Here is a 19,583-nt window from a genome sequence, read left to right on the forward strand (position 1 = left end):
GTGTGAATATTCTTCTACAGCAGGCTGGGACAACTTGAGTGGACGTCCATGCACTGTGTTAATCTGGTCTTCCTGCAGCAAGACTGCACAAACAGACAAATGTAACACACACTTCACATGCTCAGTTTACATTATGATCTTCTGTTGCAATACAAGCTGGCTGTATGGTTGAACAGATATGATGATATGATATGATTTCAGACGTGTCTTTAATCTCCACTAAGGGATGGGATGGATTTATGTTCAGTGACAAGCTTTACAAAATCCCCCTGGCTTATATACTGAAGATTTTAATCCTATTTGAGATGACATTCACCCTTGTCCCTCTGTCCTCCTCTGTTTCTTCCTTTTCTGTGTCTGTCTTGTCTTTGTTGCTCTACGTATATCTCCATCTTTGTCCTCATAGCTCCTGGCTAAGAAAGTGTTCACCCTGTACGCCCTGGCAGTGCAGCAGCTGTCTAAACAGGACCACTACGATTTTGGCCTGCGTGCCCTCACCTCCTTGCTTCGCTATGCCGGAAAGAAGCGTCGCGTTTGCCCCAAAGTTCCCGATGAAGAAGTAGGTCTTTCTCTGTCATTAGAACCGTTTATGCAAGTGAAACAAACCAAACTATGCATACTTAATACTCAAATGTTTTAAAGGATTTGTGTTCATATGAACATTTTTAGAGGTTTTGCTCGATATAATCATTCCTGGGATGATAGGGGACTAAATCCGTCGTCCCGATTCTGTGCAAAAATTATATTGTAGATATATAAGAGAGAATTTTATACTAATATGACTGCAACTTGCAAGGGAAACGCAGGCATTTGCTACTACTGCATGATCTGGAATGTGAACCCAAGTCTTGATGTAATCGATGTTTTGTCAATTTCAAATCACAGGAGACCGATAAGCTATAACTCTAACTGAACTAGCTACTGTCCTCCCGTTTTACATTAACTAAACTCTTGAATAGGAAGTGAGTGAGTCTGCCTGTGTATCTTTGTCCCCAGATCCTTCTAATGGCTATGAAGGACATGAACATTGCTAAGTTGTCCTCTACTGACGTGCCACTGTTCAATGGGATTACCCAGGACTTGTTCCCTGCTGTGGAAACACCCATTATAGACTATGGCAAGGTATCAGCAGTTGAAATCAGCATTCTTAGCATTATAACATAACTAGTCTTTTGTTACGTTTGCTCTGACTGTATGACTATGTTCTGTCTTCTTTGTTTCCCAAATAGCAAATCATTTATTCTTTATCTGTGCAAGTAGATGCAGAAGGAAGTATAATTCAGTGGCAGTCAGCTTTCACCAGATGTTGTCTTGAGAGCTGTCAGCTCCTTTTAATGTTCAATGTAGCACCAATACATACATAAACAGCTCTTATCAATACTTAAATTGTAATGCTGAGTTCAGCAGAGTTTGACAACATTTAGACACCACCACTGACACTGCATCTGCTGTCTAACTTACCATTGTCTTTTTGTCTTTCTATATGCCTGTCTCTTGTTGGTGGAGTGGGTTGATAAATGATACTTACCGAAATGGGCAAACTTAATTCATCTTGACCCTGGTACATCATGGTCAATATATCATGAGTTTCTGTATATTTACAAAATCATTTTGTTGCAGTTGAAGGAGGCTATAGAGGTGGAGCTTCGTCAGAGCGCTTTGCAGGTGACTCCTTTTACCGTGACCAAAGTCATCCAACTTTATGAGACCAAAAACTCTCGACACTCCTCCATGCTGGTGGGCAAGACGGGCACCGCTAAGAGTGTCACCTGGAGGACCCTGCAGAATGCCCTCACTACCCTGCACCACAAGGGAGTGCCTGACTTCCAGCTGGTCCAGGTGGGTGTGAGTGGAAAACAATACACTGTGGCTAATATTGCCTCTTGAATCAAAAGGAACCTTGTGGGGTCTCACTTTGAGGGGTGTATTCCACACAGATGAATTCTCACAAACTGATAAATAACATCTGCCTTGGAAAATAATTATTATTATTAATTTATTATTATTATAAATTCATAACTCTCAACAAATGGGTCTTTTTAGATCATGAAGTGCTCTAACCTTATCATAGAAAATCATGAAAGTAAGAGACACATTGTGACCAATGACTTTGTTGTGACAAACCAATTAAACATTGCGTGCTGCAGAGGGCTCAAATATCATGGTAAATATGTATGTGTGTTACAACCACCCTACTCTCTGCCTGTGCCCCATGTCATTCTATTTGCTTCTCTGTATTTGTACTCTGAGACAAACTTAGATTAAGTGACTGGTTTCATTCGGCACTACTCAGTATTAAAAAGGGACAGTCTTCTAACTCAGACAAATCACAGACCTACTCATTACTTACCCCTGCAGCATGTGTTAATACACATCATAAAGACATACAAACAGTCTTCAGTAATTATGCTCTGCCATTATAATGCACCTTTTGTAATCTGTTATCATCTTCTCTTTCACTCTTGGTCCCTGTGGCACAACAGGACTACCCTCTGAACCCCAAGGCAATGAGTCTGGGAGAGCTGTATGGCGAAAATGACCTCTCCACCAACGAGTGGAGTGACGGAGTTCTGTCCTCCCTTATGAGATTAGCCTGTGCAGGTGCTGACACACGGAACACACATTGCTTTTAATACTACATGTAGTATAAGTGACTGGTGATTCTTCCTCTGGCCTGTACCCCATTCCCATTCCTTTTTTGCTTTACTAGCACACAATAAACACAAACCGCTCAAACTCTTTTTGTATAGATTCTGCTCTTTTTGTGGTGAATCTGTAACTGATTTTTCAAACCAAAATTCCAGTGGTTAAAACTGAATATTTCCTTAGAATTTTTTAATGAAAAAGTAAACTGATAAACATTGCATAGACAAGTTAATCCTACTATTATTAAAATTTAAACCCATTTTATTTGTTTGTCACTTTACTCTCCATTCTTTAGATGAGAAGCCAGATGAGAAGTGGATTGTGTTTGACGGGCCTGTGGACACACTGTGGATAGAGAGCATGAACTCTGTTATGGATGACAACAAGGTGCTCACACTCATCAATGGAGAGAGAATCTCCATGCCTGAACAGGTAAGAACAGAACTGGAAACTAGACTCAGAAGTCACAGTGGACATTTTGACTTTTCATAGCAGGAAAGTACAGGAGTTGCTAATAATTTTAACGATGGCTCCATTCTGTCAAAGTAAGCCGTGACACAATGTGAGCCAGCTTGCACAATACCAGGACCCTGAAACAGAAGTAGCTCAAATTAAACCAACCATCAATAATCTTTCATTAATAATCATTTTTAATGCAGAAATATGTGCACATTGTTTTAAGTATTACAGTGGATCTATGGTGAACTCATATACAGTAGATATAATTCATATGTTTTCAAACAACCTGGCACTAGGCATTGCCAAATTTCACTAGTTTCCAAATGGAAAGCAGTAAATATGCAATGACTAAAATTTCTTTTTTTGTTTTGGGCAGCATCTAAAAGGAAACAAACGCAGCTGTTTCTGTTTCTGTTTAATAAATCCAACAAAGAAAAAGCACAGAAACAGGCTTTGATTAACAGGGGACAGATTAGTAGCCTAAAACTGAAAGGGAGCCAGAGCATCGAAGGGGCTTGATCCATTTAGCTAGTCTGGTGACAGCCAACAAATCACCATGTTTGTGTGCTTTACGTGATTAAAAGAGGGAAGGAGCTTTAAATAAAAATGAACTAATGAGCTGAAATTTCACAATTGTCTTCTCTAGCCATAATAACAATGAGAAAGCATGTGCATGATCAAAAAGACATTGTTTAAAGTTAATTAACTTTTCTGTTTCTTTGAAATCGATGGCAGCATTCTGTCTGTTGAGAAAAGAATATAGTAACATTGAAATTTACAATAGCAGTAATCCATAAATGTTGTTTATGGTCCCAGATACAGTAGATAAACTAATAAAACCAAATGGAATGAATGACCGTATATTACTGTATTGTAGTCAACCTTGTACAGTGAAATGATCACAATATAAAGACAAGACTATATCAATTGTTTTGTCATAGGTGTCTCTGCTGTTTGAAGTGGAGAACCTGGCAATGGCCTCTCCAGCCACAGTGTCTCGCTGCGGGATGGTCTACAACGATTACTCTGATCTGGGATGGAAGCCTTTTGTTCAGTCCTGGCTGGACAAGCGACCCAAGGTGCACTCACTCAGAGGAAAATAATACCTTCATGAATGACGCCCATTTTATTCCCTTATTTTCTGGGACCCTTTCTCTTCCATTTCCATCTCTTAATCTCTCCATTCTCCGTAGGCTGAAGTGGATCATTTAAAGCGTTTGTTTGAGAAATATATGGAGAGCACACTGAACTTTAAGAAGAGCAACTGTAAGGAGCTGATTCCCATCACTGAGCTTAATGGAGTAACCTCTCTCTGCCGCCTCTATGATTCCCTGGCCACATCCAGCAATGGGGTAAGTACAATCTGTAACCTCCACTGCACATTTATCAGCACACATTAAATGTTGATCCTTAATGGCATTTGATGTAACAGACTTAAAACTTGTGACTGAAATTCTAGTCCTCTATCCAACTCCACCCCATTTCCTTTGCAAGTATATCCAAGAACAAAAGCTTACATCATCTCTTAAGACTACCCTGTGTGAAATCCAGTGTCATTTTTCTTTCGCTCCCTTTCTTCAGGTGAATACTTCGGACAAAGAAAACTTGGGTAGGATGGTGGAGCTCTGGTTCATTTTCAGCCTTATCTGGTCCATCTGTGCCTCTGTTGATGAGGATGGACGCAAGAAGATGGACAACTTCCTACGGGAGATAGAGGGCACCTTCCCTATCAAGGTCCTTTGTACAGCATAATATTTGTTTAGACAGTTATGACACACAAAGTCGGTCAAACAGCACCTTCTCTCTCTTCAGTAGGTTGTTTGCTTGAGCTGTGTTTAGTGTACTGTAGGTACTGCTGTGGCTGAACTACGTTTTGCAAAAAAATAAAAAGTAGCCTTTTTTAAAATGTATTAATCTGTCTTAGCAGGCAACATTCCCTGAACTTTTTATGAAAACTCTTTCAGGACACTGTTTATGAATACTATGTGGACACCAAGAACAAAACATGGGCTTCTTTTGAAGATAAGCTGCCAAAGGGCTGGCGCTACAATGACAAGTAAGTAACCAGCTGTTCCAATGTACCTGGATGTTGTATCCTTTTCACTCTCTGCCAATTCAGTTACTTAATTTTTAGGGCACAAGCAACGACTGCTGCGAGGACCCTATTGAAATTCAAGGAATTATTATTATTAAGAATCACATTTTTGACGGCGCATCATGCTCGAAATCCCATGAAACGCGGCACAAAATTCAGCAATGCCAAACATTTATGGATTATATGGGTCATGGCAAAATGGCTCCAGTGCAGCTCCTGTGACACGTTTTACCGATATGGACGAAATTTTTATGAAATTTATACACACATGTATTATGACAAGATAAACAACAAAGCCCTTTGGAGCCATACCGCAAACCCAAAAGGAAGTTGGCCATTTTGAATTTAGTGGTCCTTTTTGTCGGTTTGAATGCATTGTACTTTAACAAAGTCCTCCTAGAAAATTGATCAGATCAACTTCAAATTTGGTCAGTGAAATCTAAAGACCATTATGACCATGTAGATGTGTCACAACTACATGCCAATATTCAGTCATAGTCATAGTGCCACCTGCTGTTAACAGGAAGTGAGTAAAGTACCTAACATGTGCAATACAAGTATATTTCTCCCTCTGTTCTTTCCTGCAGTGCTCCATTCTATAAGATTATGGTTCCTACAGTGGACACAGTTCGCTACAACTTCCTGGTTAAGGCTCTGGTGTTGGGTCAGTACCCAGTGCTGCTCGCTGGGCCAGTGGGCACCGGTAAAACCTCAGTGGCCCAGAGCATCCTGCAGGGATTAGATAAGAAGTGGACTGGCCTCACTGTCAACATGTCTTCACAGGTTGGTGCATTTGAATGGTCTGTGTGGGCGTGTATGCCGGATCTGTGTTCTTGTTCTTCCTTGTAAGAACCAGGATGCATTTAAAAAAAAACCTTATTGCAAAGAATAATTTTGTTAAGTCGTAATTCAGTCTTTGATCTTTTATTTGTCTCTTTATTTGCATGTGTGTCTGCCCCCTTCCATAAAGCTTAAGACATTAATGTGAATAGTCCAGAGCCCTTGGCTTGGTTTCATTAAGGAGAAAGACAGGATATAACTACCACCTTATGGATTTACATATTGAATGTCATGTATGTCCACTAGGCTGCAACTCACATGCATGTCATAAAGTATCAACTTTGGATGCCACACATGCATAAAATTCACCCCCATATGCATAGCTCACACATCTCATCTGTCCACTAAATATAACTTTGGATGAGCTGCCCTCATTCGTAGCGTGAGATGATTGAGTACAGGTGTTGTGTGCATGTGCTTGTGCATATTTCTCTGTGTGTGTGTGTGTGTGTGTGTGTGTGTGTGTGTGTGTGTGGGTGTGGGTGTGTGGGTGGGTGGGTGGGTGTGCAACTGCCTCCAATCCACCACGGCTTTGAATAACCTCCATCTCGGCTTCACTACAATTAGAGTCAAAGTGCTGTGTTGCTCCAAGGCAGACGCCAGAGCTGGATAGCTATTACAGCCAGGGATGATGGAGGCGCTCATCACCCCACCTTTACCACCACCATCACCATCACCATCACCCCCACAACCTGCCTCTAACCTGGCATCTCTCTCCACACCATTTCTTGCTCCTGTCTCTTCTGCCTCTGTCCCCATATTGATTTATGTATATTTTGGGATAAGTGCTCTTTATTAATCTTTCTTCTCTCTGTCTTTTCCATTTCCGTTCACACACTGTACTACCTTTAGTCCATCTGCACATCTGTAATGTTCAGCTCTAGCCTCTTGAGTGGTCAACTGTTTCTCATCTTTCTCGTTCTTCTTTTTCTTCACTTAAATTCCTCAGTTTCATTCACATCTCAGCATGCAGTAATTTAAGATACTCATATTTGGATGTCACTCAATGCTGTTTCTCACATATGGAATTAACTGCTTTCCGTGGACAGATTTTTTGCTACAATGATTTAATTGTTTTTAGTGTCAGTATCTCAAAAACTTAACTAACCTAATAAAATGATCACCAGCAAATTAGATTTTCTTCTCCATAGGAACATTTCTAAATTGTCACAGTAGTAATATATGTAAAACAGTAGTTATCAAATCAGAGTTTTTCTTATTATGAATGTACCATGCAAATTCCATAGTTCAACCCACAATACACTCATCACCAGCAACAGGTTTTATGATTTTTATAATACTGGGCAAATGTAAAGATTTTCCTCCCTACATTGTCTCAGTCACATGAAGAATTTTGTACAGATATGCATACGATGTCGCCATTTCAAACTAACAAGCCACAGTACTCTCTAATTACCTACACAAATACTTAATAGACCTTTTTCACAGCAGCCATTTTGAATGAAACACAGGTTTTAGCAATGATAATAATTAAGGTTCTGTTCCATTTAGTGTAGCAGAGCCTTTCCAGTGAGCCAACAATAGCAGCACCCTGACTTCAATTTTTGATATATTTCTTCAGTACTGTTCATTGCTGAATTCTATTGTCACATTGTTTATGTTGTTTCATTATAACCAAGTATTTCTAAGGTACACGATGAAACACACCATTTCATCTTTTCTGTATCTTTGTCTCTTTCTCCGTGTCTCCATCACTGTCTAGACCACCTCTAATAACATCCAGGCCATCGTGGAGAGCCGCATAGAGAAGAGAACCAAAGGTGTGTTTGTGCCAGCAGGGGGGAAGCACCTGCTGTGCTTCCTGGACGACCTCAACATGCCAGCTCATGATCTTTTTGGCTCCCAGCCACCTCTGGAATTGCTGCGCCTCTGGATCGACTATGGCTTCTGGTATGACCGCCAGAAACAGACCCTAAAGTTTGTCAAGGTGAGAAAGTGCATTCTGATAAAGGCAGGAGTGAGGTCTATTTTTTGGTGTGTATGAGATTAGGACATTATAATTTCTCTGCCTTTCTCTGCCTTCTTAGTGCCTCCTCCATAATTACCTCTAAATTATTTTTCAGCATGTGGAACAAGAGCTGTACATGTGAAATATATTTAATTCAATACATCTGTGTTACTTAGAGGACATTTTCTGTAATGTGTGTTTGTATGTATGTCTGCTTCGTTAGGACATGTTCTTGTTGGCGTCCATGGGACCCCCTGGTGGAGGGAGGACTCACATTTCTGGCCGCTTACAGAGTCGATTCAACCTCATTAATATGACCTTCCCTAATGTAAGTCCTGCTGACTATTTTCTCTCCTCTCCTCTCCTCTCCTCTCCTGCCTGCCCTGTCTGACTTTTTTCCTTTTATCAGAGGGCTAAATGTGACAAAATGATAGTAATTGATTGATTGAACAGCCATTGATATATATTAAATATTAAAAAAGGAAATGTTAACAAATAAATAAGCAGTGAAATTAAAATAACCAGGATTTATAAAATGTGTAGTTTGGAGTTTATCTAAAAGAGACTTATTCTTTTTCTTTATCTCTGTCTTTCTCCTTCATCTATCATCCAGCTATTTCTGTTCCTTTCAGAAACCTTTCAGACATTTTATTTTCTTATTAACTATTTTTTCATCTCACCATAAAGGGATTACCCTAATTATGATTATAGCCACAATGATAATAATAACCACTGCAAAATTGCACTCTCTCTCTGTCTCTCTCTCTCTTTCTCTCTCTCTCTCTCTCTCTCTCTTATATCGAACACCCAGGAGATTATGATTGTCTGAGAGAATCCCTGCTAATTTATTTAATCTGCCTCCTAGCCCTTTGTTCCTTTTGTTTTATTTAGTATTTTTGTACTTCCCTTGCTCTTTCCACTCTTTGTTCACTCCCTCTCCAGATCACCTCTTGTCTCTTTTCAGTCCTTTCAATTATCTCTGTTGTTGTACTCCTGTCAACCTTTTCTGGCCCATCTTTTTTCAGTGCTTATTTGTAGTCCCTCTCTTGACTCCTCTCTTCACTCTGCTTTTTGTATTGCCACAAAAATTGCCATTTTTGAAAATGGCTGGAGCCATGTTGCGTTCAGGAAGTAAACACCTGCCACATGAATTGCCTTGACTGTTGACTGTGTGAAGTGGACAACATGAAAAAAGAATTGTTACACCCCTCAAAAAAATCCTATTACGTTTTTCTTTTTATTGACTTGCACAGCTTTTGAAATCTGTATATCTTATTGACATGGCTGTACCATTTACAAGATATACCAGACCGTTCTTCTCTGCATGCAGGAGTCCCAGATCAGACGGATCTACAGTACGATGATCAACCAGAAGCTACAGGGCTTTAAGGAGGAGGTGAAGCCCATTGGAGAGATTCTGACTCAGGCCACCTTAGAACTGTATTATGCTGTTTCAGCTCGTTTTCTTCCAACTCCAGCCAAGATACATTACCTCTTCAACCTCAGGGATATCTCCAAGGTACACAATAATACATAAAGAGGGGTTAGATCAATACCCACAGCACACACACATATACAGTACCCTAAATATGTTTTCAAAAAAATACCAGCAAAGCACTCCACAATAAGCCTCACATAACCAGTATCATTGGCTATAGTAACGTATTTTCTTGAAATTAACTGCAGCCTTATTTAACTTAACCTGTTTAGTTATGTGATATATGTGACAATAGTTGTGAGGTTCTATGAAAATTTAAAATACTTTAGCCATCTGTTAATTAATTTGTTAGACGACACATTTATGTCTTTTTTCTCCTGTTCCACCCTGTCCAGGTGTTTCAGGGCCTGCTAAGAGCTCACTCAGACTTCCATGATACCAAAAACAACATCACAAGACTGTGGATCCATGAGTGCTTCAGGTAACAAAGGACATTTTTTCACCAAATCTTTGAACTTCTCACAGTCATATAGTATATTTGCTATAAGTTCTAGCTTTATTACGACAGTGTCATAAGCCTTGGATATTCCAATTGTGAATGGCTTCTACTTTTTTTTACATCAGCCAAAACATGCAGGTGCTTTTGTTGTGTACGTGCTGCATACTATTCCTTGTCTATGTTTTGTTTCAGGGTTTTCTCAGACCGGCTTGTAGATCACAGTGACATGGAGGCCTTTGTTGCTTTGCTGGGGGAGAAACTGGGTTCACTCTTTGACCTCACGTTCCACAGCATCTGCCCAAACAAACAACCGCCAATATTTGGTACATTTATTCCTGTACACACACATTCATGCACACAGCAATGTCAGTGTCATGCCAATAAGTGTTAAACTACTCTTACAGATAAGATAATGCACTGGTAATGGACTGTGTTAGGCATTATGAAACTGACTAATGACAACACCAGAAGATATGAATGAATGAATGTTTACATTTGTTTATTTATTATAATATCATTCTGTGTATGTGTGTCAGGTGATTTCTTGAGTGAGCCTCGTGTGTATGAGGACTTACAGGACATGAAGGGTCTCAAGAAGTTCATGGAAACCCAGCTGGAGGACTACAACCTGACACCCGGCGTAGTGCCCATGAGTCTGGTGCTCTTCCGAGACGCCATTGAACACAGTGCGTCTGAGAACACAACACACACAACCACACACACACTCTAATGGCACAGCATCAATTCCACACATTCTCGCTCTGTCCAGTCAATCCAGTACATTACCATAGTCAATATAAGAGGTCCCCATCTGCTGTACTCTGGTGTGTCTTTGCTGTGTTCACTGTTTGCCAGTTTTATGATTCAGGCCCAGTTTGAAACTCCTTTGAAAAACGCAGCATGAGGCACAGCTAAAAGCTCCCCTTTGGTTGAAAGATAGAAGGCCTCTCAGCACCAGGCTCTGCTCTCTACACACTGCTGTCAATGTGCCACTTTACCACACGCCACTGCGAATCAATAGCACTACATTACTATAGGAACAACATGGATCAACACTTACTTGTACTGTATGTATTGTTGGTTTGTACATGTGTGCAGGGCTCCATGAAGCTCTATGTGAACATTAAAACATAAAAGGTATTGGAAATTTAAAAAATGTATGAATGTAGATTTTGTCATATGAAAAATAGTAATAATGTTCTAGCAACATATTTATATTTATAATAAATGATATTGGTCAGTTGTACAAGCCACAATTATAATAATTCTATATATAAAAGTTACCAGATGGAATTTATGATGTGGCTAACATTTTTGTGTTCCCTCCACAGTAACCCGTGTGGTACGTGTGATCAGTCAGCTTAGGGGCAACATGCTGCTGGTTGGTGTTGGGGGCTCAGGTAGACAGAGCCTGTCTAAGATGGCTGCCTCCATCTGTGAGTACCATGTATTCCAGGTGGAAGTCACCAAGCAGTACCGCAGACAGGAGTTTAGAGAAGGTGAGATCAGACACACTACTGTTTCACTTACAGATGTTTGAGAAAGTGAAAGCATGACATCTGACACCTTCCATTAATTGATGAATAATGTCTACCTTTGTACATTTAGCTCCTCTCATCCCATCTTTAGTCAGCTACATGTGCAATTTTTGTCCTTGCTTTAAGACATCAAGAAGCTGTACCGTTTGACTGGTGTGGACAACAAGCCCACAGTCTTCCTGTTCAATGACACCCAGATTGTAGACGAATCCTTCCTAGAGGACATCAATAACATCCTGAGCGCTGGAGAGGTGCCTAACCTCTACAAGCAGGATGAGTTTGTTGAGGTCTGTATTGGCTTCAGATCTTTTTGGCCTCTTGTCTGTCCGTCTATTTTAATGTGTATTTGCATATTTGCATATTTATTCTATGAAGTCAACAGGTGAAACACAGGAGGTCAGTTAAAACCTAATTCCAATTCTCATAACATTTTTATGTTGTCGCTCTTCCTCTAGGTGTGCAATGCTCTGTCAGAGTCTGCCAGGAAAGACAAAGTGGTGGAGACTCCTGATTCCTTGTTCAGCTACCTGATAGAGCGAGTCAGGAACAACCTGCACATAGTTCTCTGTATGAGCCCAGTGGGAGACCCCTTCAGGTATCTTCTGATACTGTTTCCTGCTCCACACTGTGTCCTATTATATAACCTCATTCACAATATGTTCCTCCTCTTTTTTTCTCTTGTCTTCTCTTTGAGGATCCTTTTGGTCTTGTTATAGATACGCACATTTATGTAAATTAACAGTATGAATCACATTGCAGTCCTTATAGACTGAAGAGTCACAGCACTCCAGCAGCTTCTCTCTAGCAGCTGTATGTACATTGTTGCCCTAACAAAAAGCGATAACATGAAACAAAGAATTTTATTGTCATTTTATTTTACACACAGTTCTGGCCTTCACAGTTGTGTCCACATAGGGTCTAATAGTCTATCTTTCTATAACTGGAAAGATATTAACTGCATGGAGGTGTGATTTTTTCCCAATAATATGCTTGTTGTTGCACTCTGCAGTACTCTGCTGCAGAGGGGTACGTCTCAGAGGTACTGAGAGGCACAGCTACGATGGGGACAGTGAGTCGTGCCTCACCATGAGACAGTATGTTAATGGATGATTGATGCTGACCTGAGGCTTGTTGTATTACAAACAGTGTGGATGCTGTGATAGAGAGGGCCGGCTGTCTGCACACACAGATGTAGTATGCACACAGATGGACACACATTTTGTGTTATTCATTCTCTCTTTTCCTTGTCACATGCACACATTTCTTCTCACAAAAACACCTCTTCCCCCTCAAGCATTGATGGCCTGGTTGTAATTAGTGGCACAGGGTAGTGGTCACACATAATGCTGCTAATTGGGCTGGCAGGCTCCATTACCCAGAGCTAATCACCATTCTCTGGGTGAAGAGGCGTCCTGGCCCTCTGACCACTAGCTGCTATCCATATCACATTGCCAGAGCTCGGGGAGCCCTGCACCAATTAACCAGCTAAAGTCAAACCCATACTGTTGGTATTGTGTACTGTAGGGTACTGTTGTACTTTACTGTAGGAGGTTCTCTCAAAAGGGTCTGTTAAGAACTTTTGTATCATTCTGCCGGTGTTATTTACACATCTATTTTAAAGTACCCATCTGAAAAGAGAACCTTTGCAGCAAAAAAAGGATTAGTTTGAATGACTTTGAAGCATATCCAGCATGCATACTGGTTTAATTATTCTTTCAGGTTGTTTTTTCCTAACTAACCTCCAACAGACCACTGTTAACGGACTATGTTTATGCAGGGCTATGGTGGGGGTCATTATATCAACAAGTTACAGTATATCTGAATATTAATAAATTAATTGATAAATTCATAAATGGTTGTTTGCCATCAGGAACCGCATCCTTCAGTACCCAGCGCTCGTCAACTGCACCTCCATTGACTGGTTCTGTGACTGGCCTAGAGATGCTCTGTTGGAGGTAGCTGAGAGGTACCTGGATGGACTGGAGCTGGGCTCCTTGGAGGGGGTGAGGAATGCACACACACACAAACAGACACACGAAAACACATGTTACGTGTGGGCACTTCACACTGTTATACTGGTGCCTGTTTAACACTATTATGCATTCATAGATGCATTCAATAATAGAGGAGTAGAGGATGGCTGTTAGTAATAAAGGTAGACCCCTGGACTGAAAAGTTTTTCACATTAAGAGCCATTTTTGTGCCCACTAAACCTTAAATTGCATTTCAAATTACAGTACGAACTTTCCTACAGTACCTCATTGATACTGGGTTTTATAATCCTTTTCTAGGGGATTGATTTCACTTGATACGACTTCAGTGTCAGCTGCTGGGTCCATATTATTATAGTCTTTCCCAAAAGTTTACTAGCATTACATAGTATATCTTGTGAAAAAGTTTCATGTTTAGAAGCTTAGAAAACTGAACTGCACTGTACTGTCACACTTAATATCAATCTCCACATCAATGCATAAATAGTAAATAATTTGAATCATTAAGTTGCATTGCTGTTGTTTCTTTTGTGTCAAATAATTTTTTTAACATATGTTGTACGATGTTGTAGATTCAGACGAAGGTTGCCAGTATATTTGTGACCACACACCAGTCAGTAGCACAGATCTCCCAAAAGATGAAGGTGGAGCTGAAGAGACATAATTATGTGACACCCACCAACTACCTGGAGCTGGTGTCTGGATACAAGAAGTAGGCACCTTAAAACTTTCTCCTTTGCTTATTATTGCGTCTCTTTTCTTCTCCTCTTACACCACCTTCTAATGCTGCATGTGTGTTTTGAGGGTCACACAGATGGTTAACAAAGATAAACTAAACTGGTTCTGTTGCAAGCTCTGAGTGTGAGCGCACACACCTAAAGTCTACATACATTAGTCGTGGGTACTTTGGGTTTTTTATGCATCGTAATAGAGCTAAACCAGCACAAGCAGGAGCATAACATAACCTGGTTAGTTCTATTGTGGCAGGTATTCACTTTACTTTTGCTATCTGTCTTCTACTACTATAAGTTGTACTAATCCTCCTCTGTAGACAAATAGCTCGGTATGTCTATTCAATTCACTAAATGCCTGTCAATCATCTGATTGCGTCTTTTATATGTTTGTGTGTGTGTGTGTGTGTGTGTGTGTGTGTGTGTGTGTGTGTGTGTGTGTGTGTGTGTGTGTGTGTGTGTGTGTGTGTGTGTGTGTGTGTGTGTGTCTGTCTCCGTCTTCGTCTCCATCCAGATTGTTGGCAGAGAAACGCAGTGAATTGGGGGAACAGGTGAGCAAGCTGCGTAACGGCCTTTTCAAGATCAGTGACACTCGGGAGAAGGTGGAGGCCATGTCTGTAGAGCTGGAGGAGGCCAAGAAGCAGGTGGCCAAGTTCAAGATACAGTGTGACGAGTACCTATCTGACATTGTACAGCAGAGGATAGAGGGAGACAGGCAGCAGAAGGTAAGCAAAACAAACATACACAAAAATTGCTCAATAGATTAAAGTCATAGTTTGATTAAGGCATTTTTACATCCACCAATTATCCTATTGGATTAGAGAAAGTTTACATTACTGGTTTATGTTGGGAAGGGTGGTAGTAGCAGTAGTAATAGGAAAGAAGCATTTAACAGTCAATAACACATTGGTGTTTGTTTGTGTTTGTGTTGAGGCGGTGAGTGCTAACAGTGAGAAAATCGGGGCAGAAGAGTTACAGTGTAAAGCTATGGCTGAGAATGCACAGAGAGACCTGGATGAGGCCCTTCCTGCCCTGGAAGAGGCCATGAAGGTAGGTCTTTGTCCTGTAGATTGTTTTAAGCCTGCCAGTCTCCCTTAGTGTGGGTACATTTTTCCTTATGGTCTCACTTTGTTCATTATTATGGCCTTTAGATTCATTTCTGTGATATTTTACCTTTCGGTCTATTTGGCTGCTCTTCAACAATGATGTAAGCACCTGTCATTTGACTGTGTGCTTTCTGTCCGTCTAAATTTTAATTAAACATATCTCAGCAAGCAGTATACTTGCCTTTTTATATCCACACATTCTCTATTCCTTCCTCTTTTTGTACAAAGGCTCTGGAGTCTCTGAATAAGAAGGACATGACAGAGATCAAGTCATATGGGCGTCCCCCAACACTTGTGGAGACCGTGATGCAGGCTGTCATGACCCTTCTGGGCAAAGAGCCTACCTGGGCAGAGGCCAAGAGACAGCTGGGTGAGAGACAGCAGAATTTTGAGATTGATGAAGGAAGAGTTTGGCAAAGAAACAAAGTAACTGGGTGCTCAAAAAACAGCTTGTGTACAGTTACACTAAAGAAAGAAAAGATGTAATTGGGAAAAAAGGGGATTGCGGATACTATATTAGAAGTACCCTTAGTAATTTATCTTCATAGTTTTTGCCATTGACAATTAATTGCAATTAAAATTGTCATTAAGTTGTTATTGAACTCGTAGTCTATAAGGTACAATCTTCCTCAGTGTAGTGGGACAAATTATCACAAAATCACAAAACGTCTCTATAGGGTTGTTTGATACCATTTGGCATTGCCGACACAGTTTATTTAATTGTGTCCTCTGCTGAGCGCTCATCACTGGATGTGAGGGTTGCCTACAGCCTGTCTCTAAACTGGCTATTCTAAATTTGGAAAAAGGGTAAAATAAACATATTTTGGTCACTTGTTTACATAATTGTGACTTTGATGGTACATATGGTAGTGGCACCAAAATTGACTTTTTAAAAAGCTTCTTTAACAGCAACACTAAAGCTTATTTGTCCATGAAGCAGTTATACTCTTGTCTTTTTCTACAAACTCCCATACACACAACATATTTGTACTGTGTTTTGTTGTGAGAAACGCATGCATAATTATTGACATCTAATGAATTAATCATTGAAATGCTCCTTTCCTTTTCAGCTCGATTGGAAAGTACACTCCATTTATATGTGGCAGTGTACAAATACATTTTATATATATATATATATATATATATATATATATATATATATATATATAAAAAAGAGTGAAAGTTCAAGTTCAATTATACATTTTTCATTAGATACTGGGATTTACCCTAAACCTATGTTTTTAGGTGGTATACATTGTAATGTTTGCTGGAGCACAAGTGAAACAGTTATTTTACAAACTGCACTACATTTCCCTCTTGCTAATGACAGAGATGTAGAGTCATAACTGGGGAGAACACAACAAAGGTCCAAAACTTCTTTCCCTTTGAGAAAGATGATTCTTAGGAATAGGAACAGGAATAGGAATGAGAGCTACATTTAAATGTAATTGGGCAAAACATTTTAGATCTTCATGGTTTTCTGACCCTATGTGACCTTGACATGTTTCTGGCAGGTGAGTCCAACTTCATCAAAACATTAGTTAACTTTGACAAAGACAATATCTCGGACCGTGTGTTAAAGAAGACTGGCCAGTACTGCAGACAGGTAGACTTCCAGCCAGAGATCATTGGCAAAGTATCACTGGCGGCCAAGTCCCTCTGTATGTGGGTCAGAGCCATGGAGGTAAGATGCTCACTCACTTACCATAAACGCACAATACTATACACATAATTATTTGTAAGTAATTATTGTTTGAATAGCTGGTTATTTAATGCATGGAGATTGGTACTAATTTTGAGTACAATGAGCTGTATGCATTACGTGCATTCAAAGTTTTGTTTCCTATTTTAATATATTGACTTGACAAATAGGAGTCTCATTGCTATACAGAAGCAAAATATGTATCTATTTGTTAAATGAATATATGAAGAGGAAAACAGGAAGCTAAACTAAATCCATGGATGTGTACACTGTTCCTCCAGGTATATGGACGTATCTTCAGGGTGGTGGAGCCAAAGCGGGCCCAACTGAACGCTGCCACAGCCCAGCTAGCAGAGAAACAGGCTTCACTGGCTGACGCTCAGAACAAACTACGAGAGGTATGGAGCCCAGTGCATCTAGTTTATATATGAGTGCAATAGTGTATTATTCTAATTTACATATGAAAAAAATCAATATGCTAAATTAATATAACTGCTGTGTGTGTGTGTGTGTGTGTGTGTGTGTGTGTGTGTGTGTGTGTGTGTGTGTGTGTGTGTGTGTGTGTGTGTGTGTGTGAGTGTGTGTGTGTGTGAACAGGTAGCGGAGAAGCTAGACCAGCTGCAAAAGCAGCATGAGGAGAAGCTGGCAATGAAGGGGAGTTTGGAGAAGAAATCAGAGGAGATGGAGGTTAAACTGGACCGAGCTGACAAACTGGTAACTGGGCTTGCTGGAGAGAGGGTTCGCTGGGAGGAGACAGTTGCTGTAAGTCATATACATGCACACACACATATACACAAAAAATAATAACCCATATCCTACTCAAAAACTAAAAAATGTGTCCTTTTAAATGTTATTTGTGTGTGTGTGTGTGTGTGTGTGTGTGTGTGTGTGTGTGTGTGTGTGTGTGTGTGTGTGTTCTTCAGGGTCTTGAAGAAAACATGGGATACCTGGTAGGAGACTGTTTGCTAGCAGCATCTTTCCTGTCCTACATGGGACCTTTCCTTTCCAACTATAGAGATGAGCTGCTTGCCATATGGATGAAGGAGGTGAGACACACTCCTTCTACAGTTATTAGCAAGTCATGAAGGAGAGGTGTAAAAGTAAAGAAGTTTAATTTAGTTTTATGTTGTATTTCTACCTAACCCAATTTTTTATTCAATTTTTTTTCTCTCTCTCATCTCTCTCTTTCTTATAATGTTGCTCTCTGTTTGCCCTCTCCTCAGGTATGGGACTTACAGATCCCATGCACACCAGGGTTCAGTTTTGCAGCTTTTCTGTCAAAACCTACAGCAGTTAGGGACTGGAACATTCAGGGCCTGCCTTCTGACGCATTCTCTACTGAAAATGGAGTTATCGCCACCCGTGGAAACCGGTCAGTACACAATTTGTTGTTCAAGAGTTTGATAAGAATAGCTGCAGTGAACATACGACTTACATATACTTGGAGTTTGAATATGGTTGTTCTCACTGTACAAAACGTGTTTCATACCGTAAATACTAGTTTACTTGTATTTTCAAGTTTCTTTCCCTTCTTTCAAGATGTCCCCTGATGGTGGACCCTCAAGGCCAAGCTCTGAAGTGGATCAAGAATATGGAGATGCAGAGAGTGAGACTGAGCAATCTTATTTTGATTCCTATTCAATTATTTTCACATTACTATTGGAGAATTTCTGGAACAATCATGGATATTTGAGTGTCTGCAAAGGAAATACAGAATATTTTTTAGACAAGTCAATGAGGGGGAACTTATTCTGTGATAATGTGAATACACCTTTACTTCTCTTGATCATTCACTATACTTTTCTTTCCCTATGTAAAGCAGTTTTAACCTCGACCTTTAACAGATCAAGAAAGGAAATTAGTGTATTGAAGACCTAACATGAAAACTTGAGCCCTTGTTCAGGCCTTAGTTTCTTTCTGTCCTCCTGTGTGTGTCCATATGTGCAGGGTCTGACAGTAATAGACCTTCCCAAATGACTGTGACTGAACTTCTGTTTTCCCCTACAGCACCTTTTCTCCCTCTCCTTTCTTTTTTCTGACCAATTCCTTATTACTGTGTGTGCTATACATAACACTTTTCCCTGTTTGGTCTCTCTGACCTTTCACTTTCTTTCTCTCTTTTCAAGCCTCTGCCCTGTTGACAGCGTGACATTTAGGGATAATTGAACTGCGGCAGTAAAACAGTAGATTGCAACTGTGTTTTTGAGTGATGTTTTTGTATTGAGGTCAATTCCTCATATCAAGCCTTTCTCTGACTCTCTCAATCTGTCTATCTTTTCAGATCTCAATGACATTGATTGAATGTAGGTTATATAAAAGTATATAAAGGCTATATATGGTATATTTCTTTCTCTGTCCTCCTGTGTGTCCACATGTGCAGGGTCTGAAAGTAATAGACTTTCAAATGCCAGACTACCTGAGGGTGCTGGAGAACGCCATCCAGTTTGGGAATCCTGTTTTACTACAGAATGTCCAGGAGGAGTTGGAGCCCTCTCTCAACCCAGTTCTTAACAAGTCCCTGACACGGATAGGTCAGATACACACACACATTCACAAATCTTCAGCTTAA

General features: G+C 40.2%; 1 protein-coding gene across 1 annotated transcript in view; it reads left to right on the top strand.

Moving 5' to 3' along the window:
• Positions 1-19,583, top strand: part of dnah2 (dynein, axonemal, heavy chain 2) — a 58,995-nt gene that overhangs the window by 24,790 nt on the left and 14,622 nt on the right. Inside the window, exons 40-70 of the mRNA XM_051375266.1 lie at positions 407-559; positions 997-1,122; positions 1,621-1,839; positions 2,484-2,601; positions 2,942-3,078; positions 4,047-4,184; positions 4,299-4,457; positions 4,687-4,839; positions 5,070-5,161; positions 5,788-5,983; positions 7,764-7,988; positions 8,233-8,337; positions 9,340-9,528; positions 9,843-9,928; positions 10,139-10,269; positions 10,483-10,632; positions 11,278-11,445; positions 11,611-11,771; positions 11,940-12,079; positions 13,355-13,487; positions 14,048-14,187; positions 14,721-14,931; positions 15,140-15,256; positions 15,541-15,682; positions 16,827-16,996; positions 17,296-17,412; positions 17,612-17,776; positions 17,938-18,060; positions 18,238-18,386; positions 18,554-18,620; positions 19,395-19,545. Coding sequence (XP_051231226.1) covers positions 407-559; positions 997-1,122; positions 1,621-1,839; positions 2,484-2,601; positions 2,942-3,078; positions 4,047-4,184; positions 4,299-4,457; positions 4,687-4,839; positions 5,070-5,161; positions 5,788-5,983; positions 7,764-7,988; positions 8,233-8,337; positions 9,340-9,528; positions 9,843-9,928; positions 10,139-10,269; positions 10,483-10,632; positions 11,278-11,445; positions 11,611-11,771; positions 11,940-12,079; positions 13,355-13,487; positions 14,048-14,187; positions 14,721-14,931; positions 15,140-15,256; positions 15,541-15,682; positions 16,827-16,996; positions 17,296-17,412; positions 17,612-17,776; positions 17,938-18,060; positions 18,238-18,386; positions 18,554-18,620; positions 19,395-19,545 — 4,531 coding nt within the window. The remainder of the gene's footprint in view (positions 1-406; positions 560-996; positions 1,123-1,620; positions 1,840-2,483; positions 2,602-2,941; positions 3,079-4,046; positions 4,185-4,298; positions 4,458-4,686; positions 4,840-5,069; positions 5,162-5,787; positions 5,984-7,763; positions 7,989-8,232; positions 8,338-9,339; positions 9,529-9,842; positions 9,929-10,138; positions 10,270-10,482; positions 10,633-11,277; positions 11,446-11,610; positions 11,772-11,939; positions 12,080-13,354; positions 13,488-14,047; positions 14,188-14,720; positions 14,932-15,139; positions 15,257-15,540; positions 15,683-16,826; positions 16,997-17,295; positions 17,413-17,611; positions 17,777-17,937; positions 18,061-18,237; positions 18,387-18,553; positions 18,621-19,394; positions 19,546-19,583) is intronic.

The sequence above is a fragment of the Dicentrarchus labrax genome, unplaced genomic scaffold, assembly GCF_905237075.1.
Source record: "Dicentrarchus labrax unplaced genomic scaffold, dlabrax2021, whole genome shotgun sequence".
NCBI classification, from domain to species: Eukaryota; Metazoa; Chordata; class Actinopteri; family Moronidae; genus Dicentrarchus; species Dicentrarchus labrax.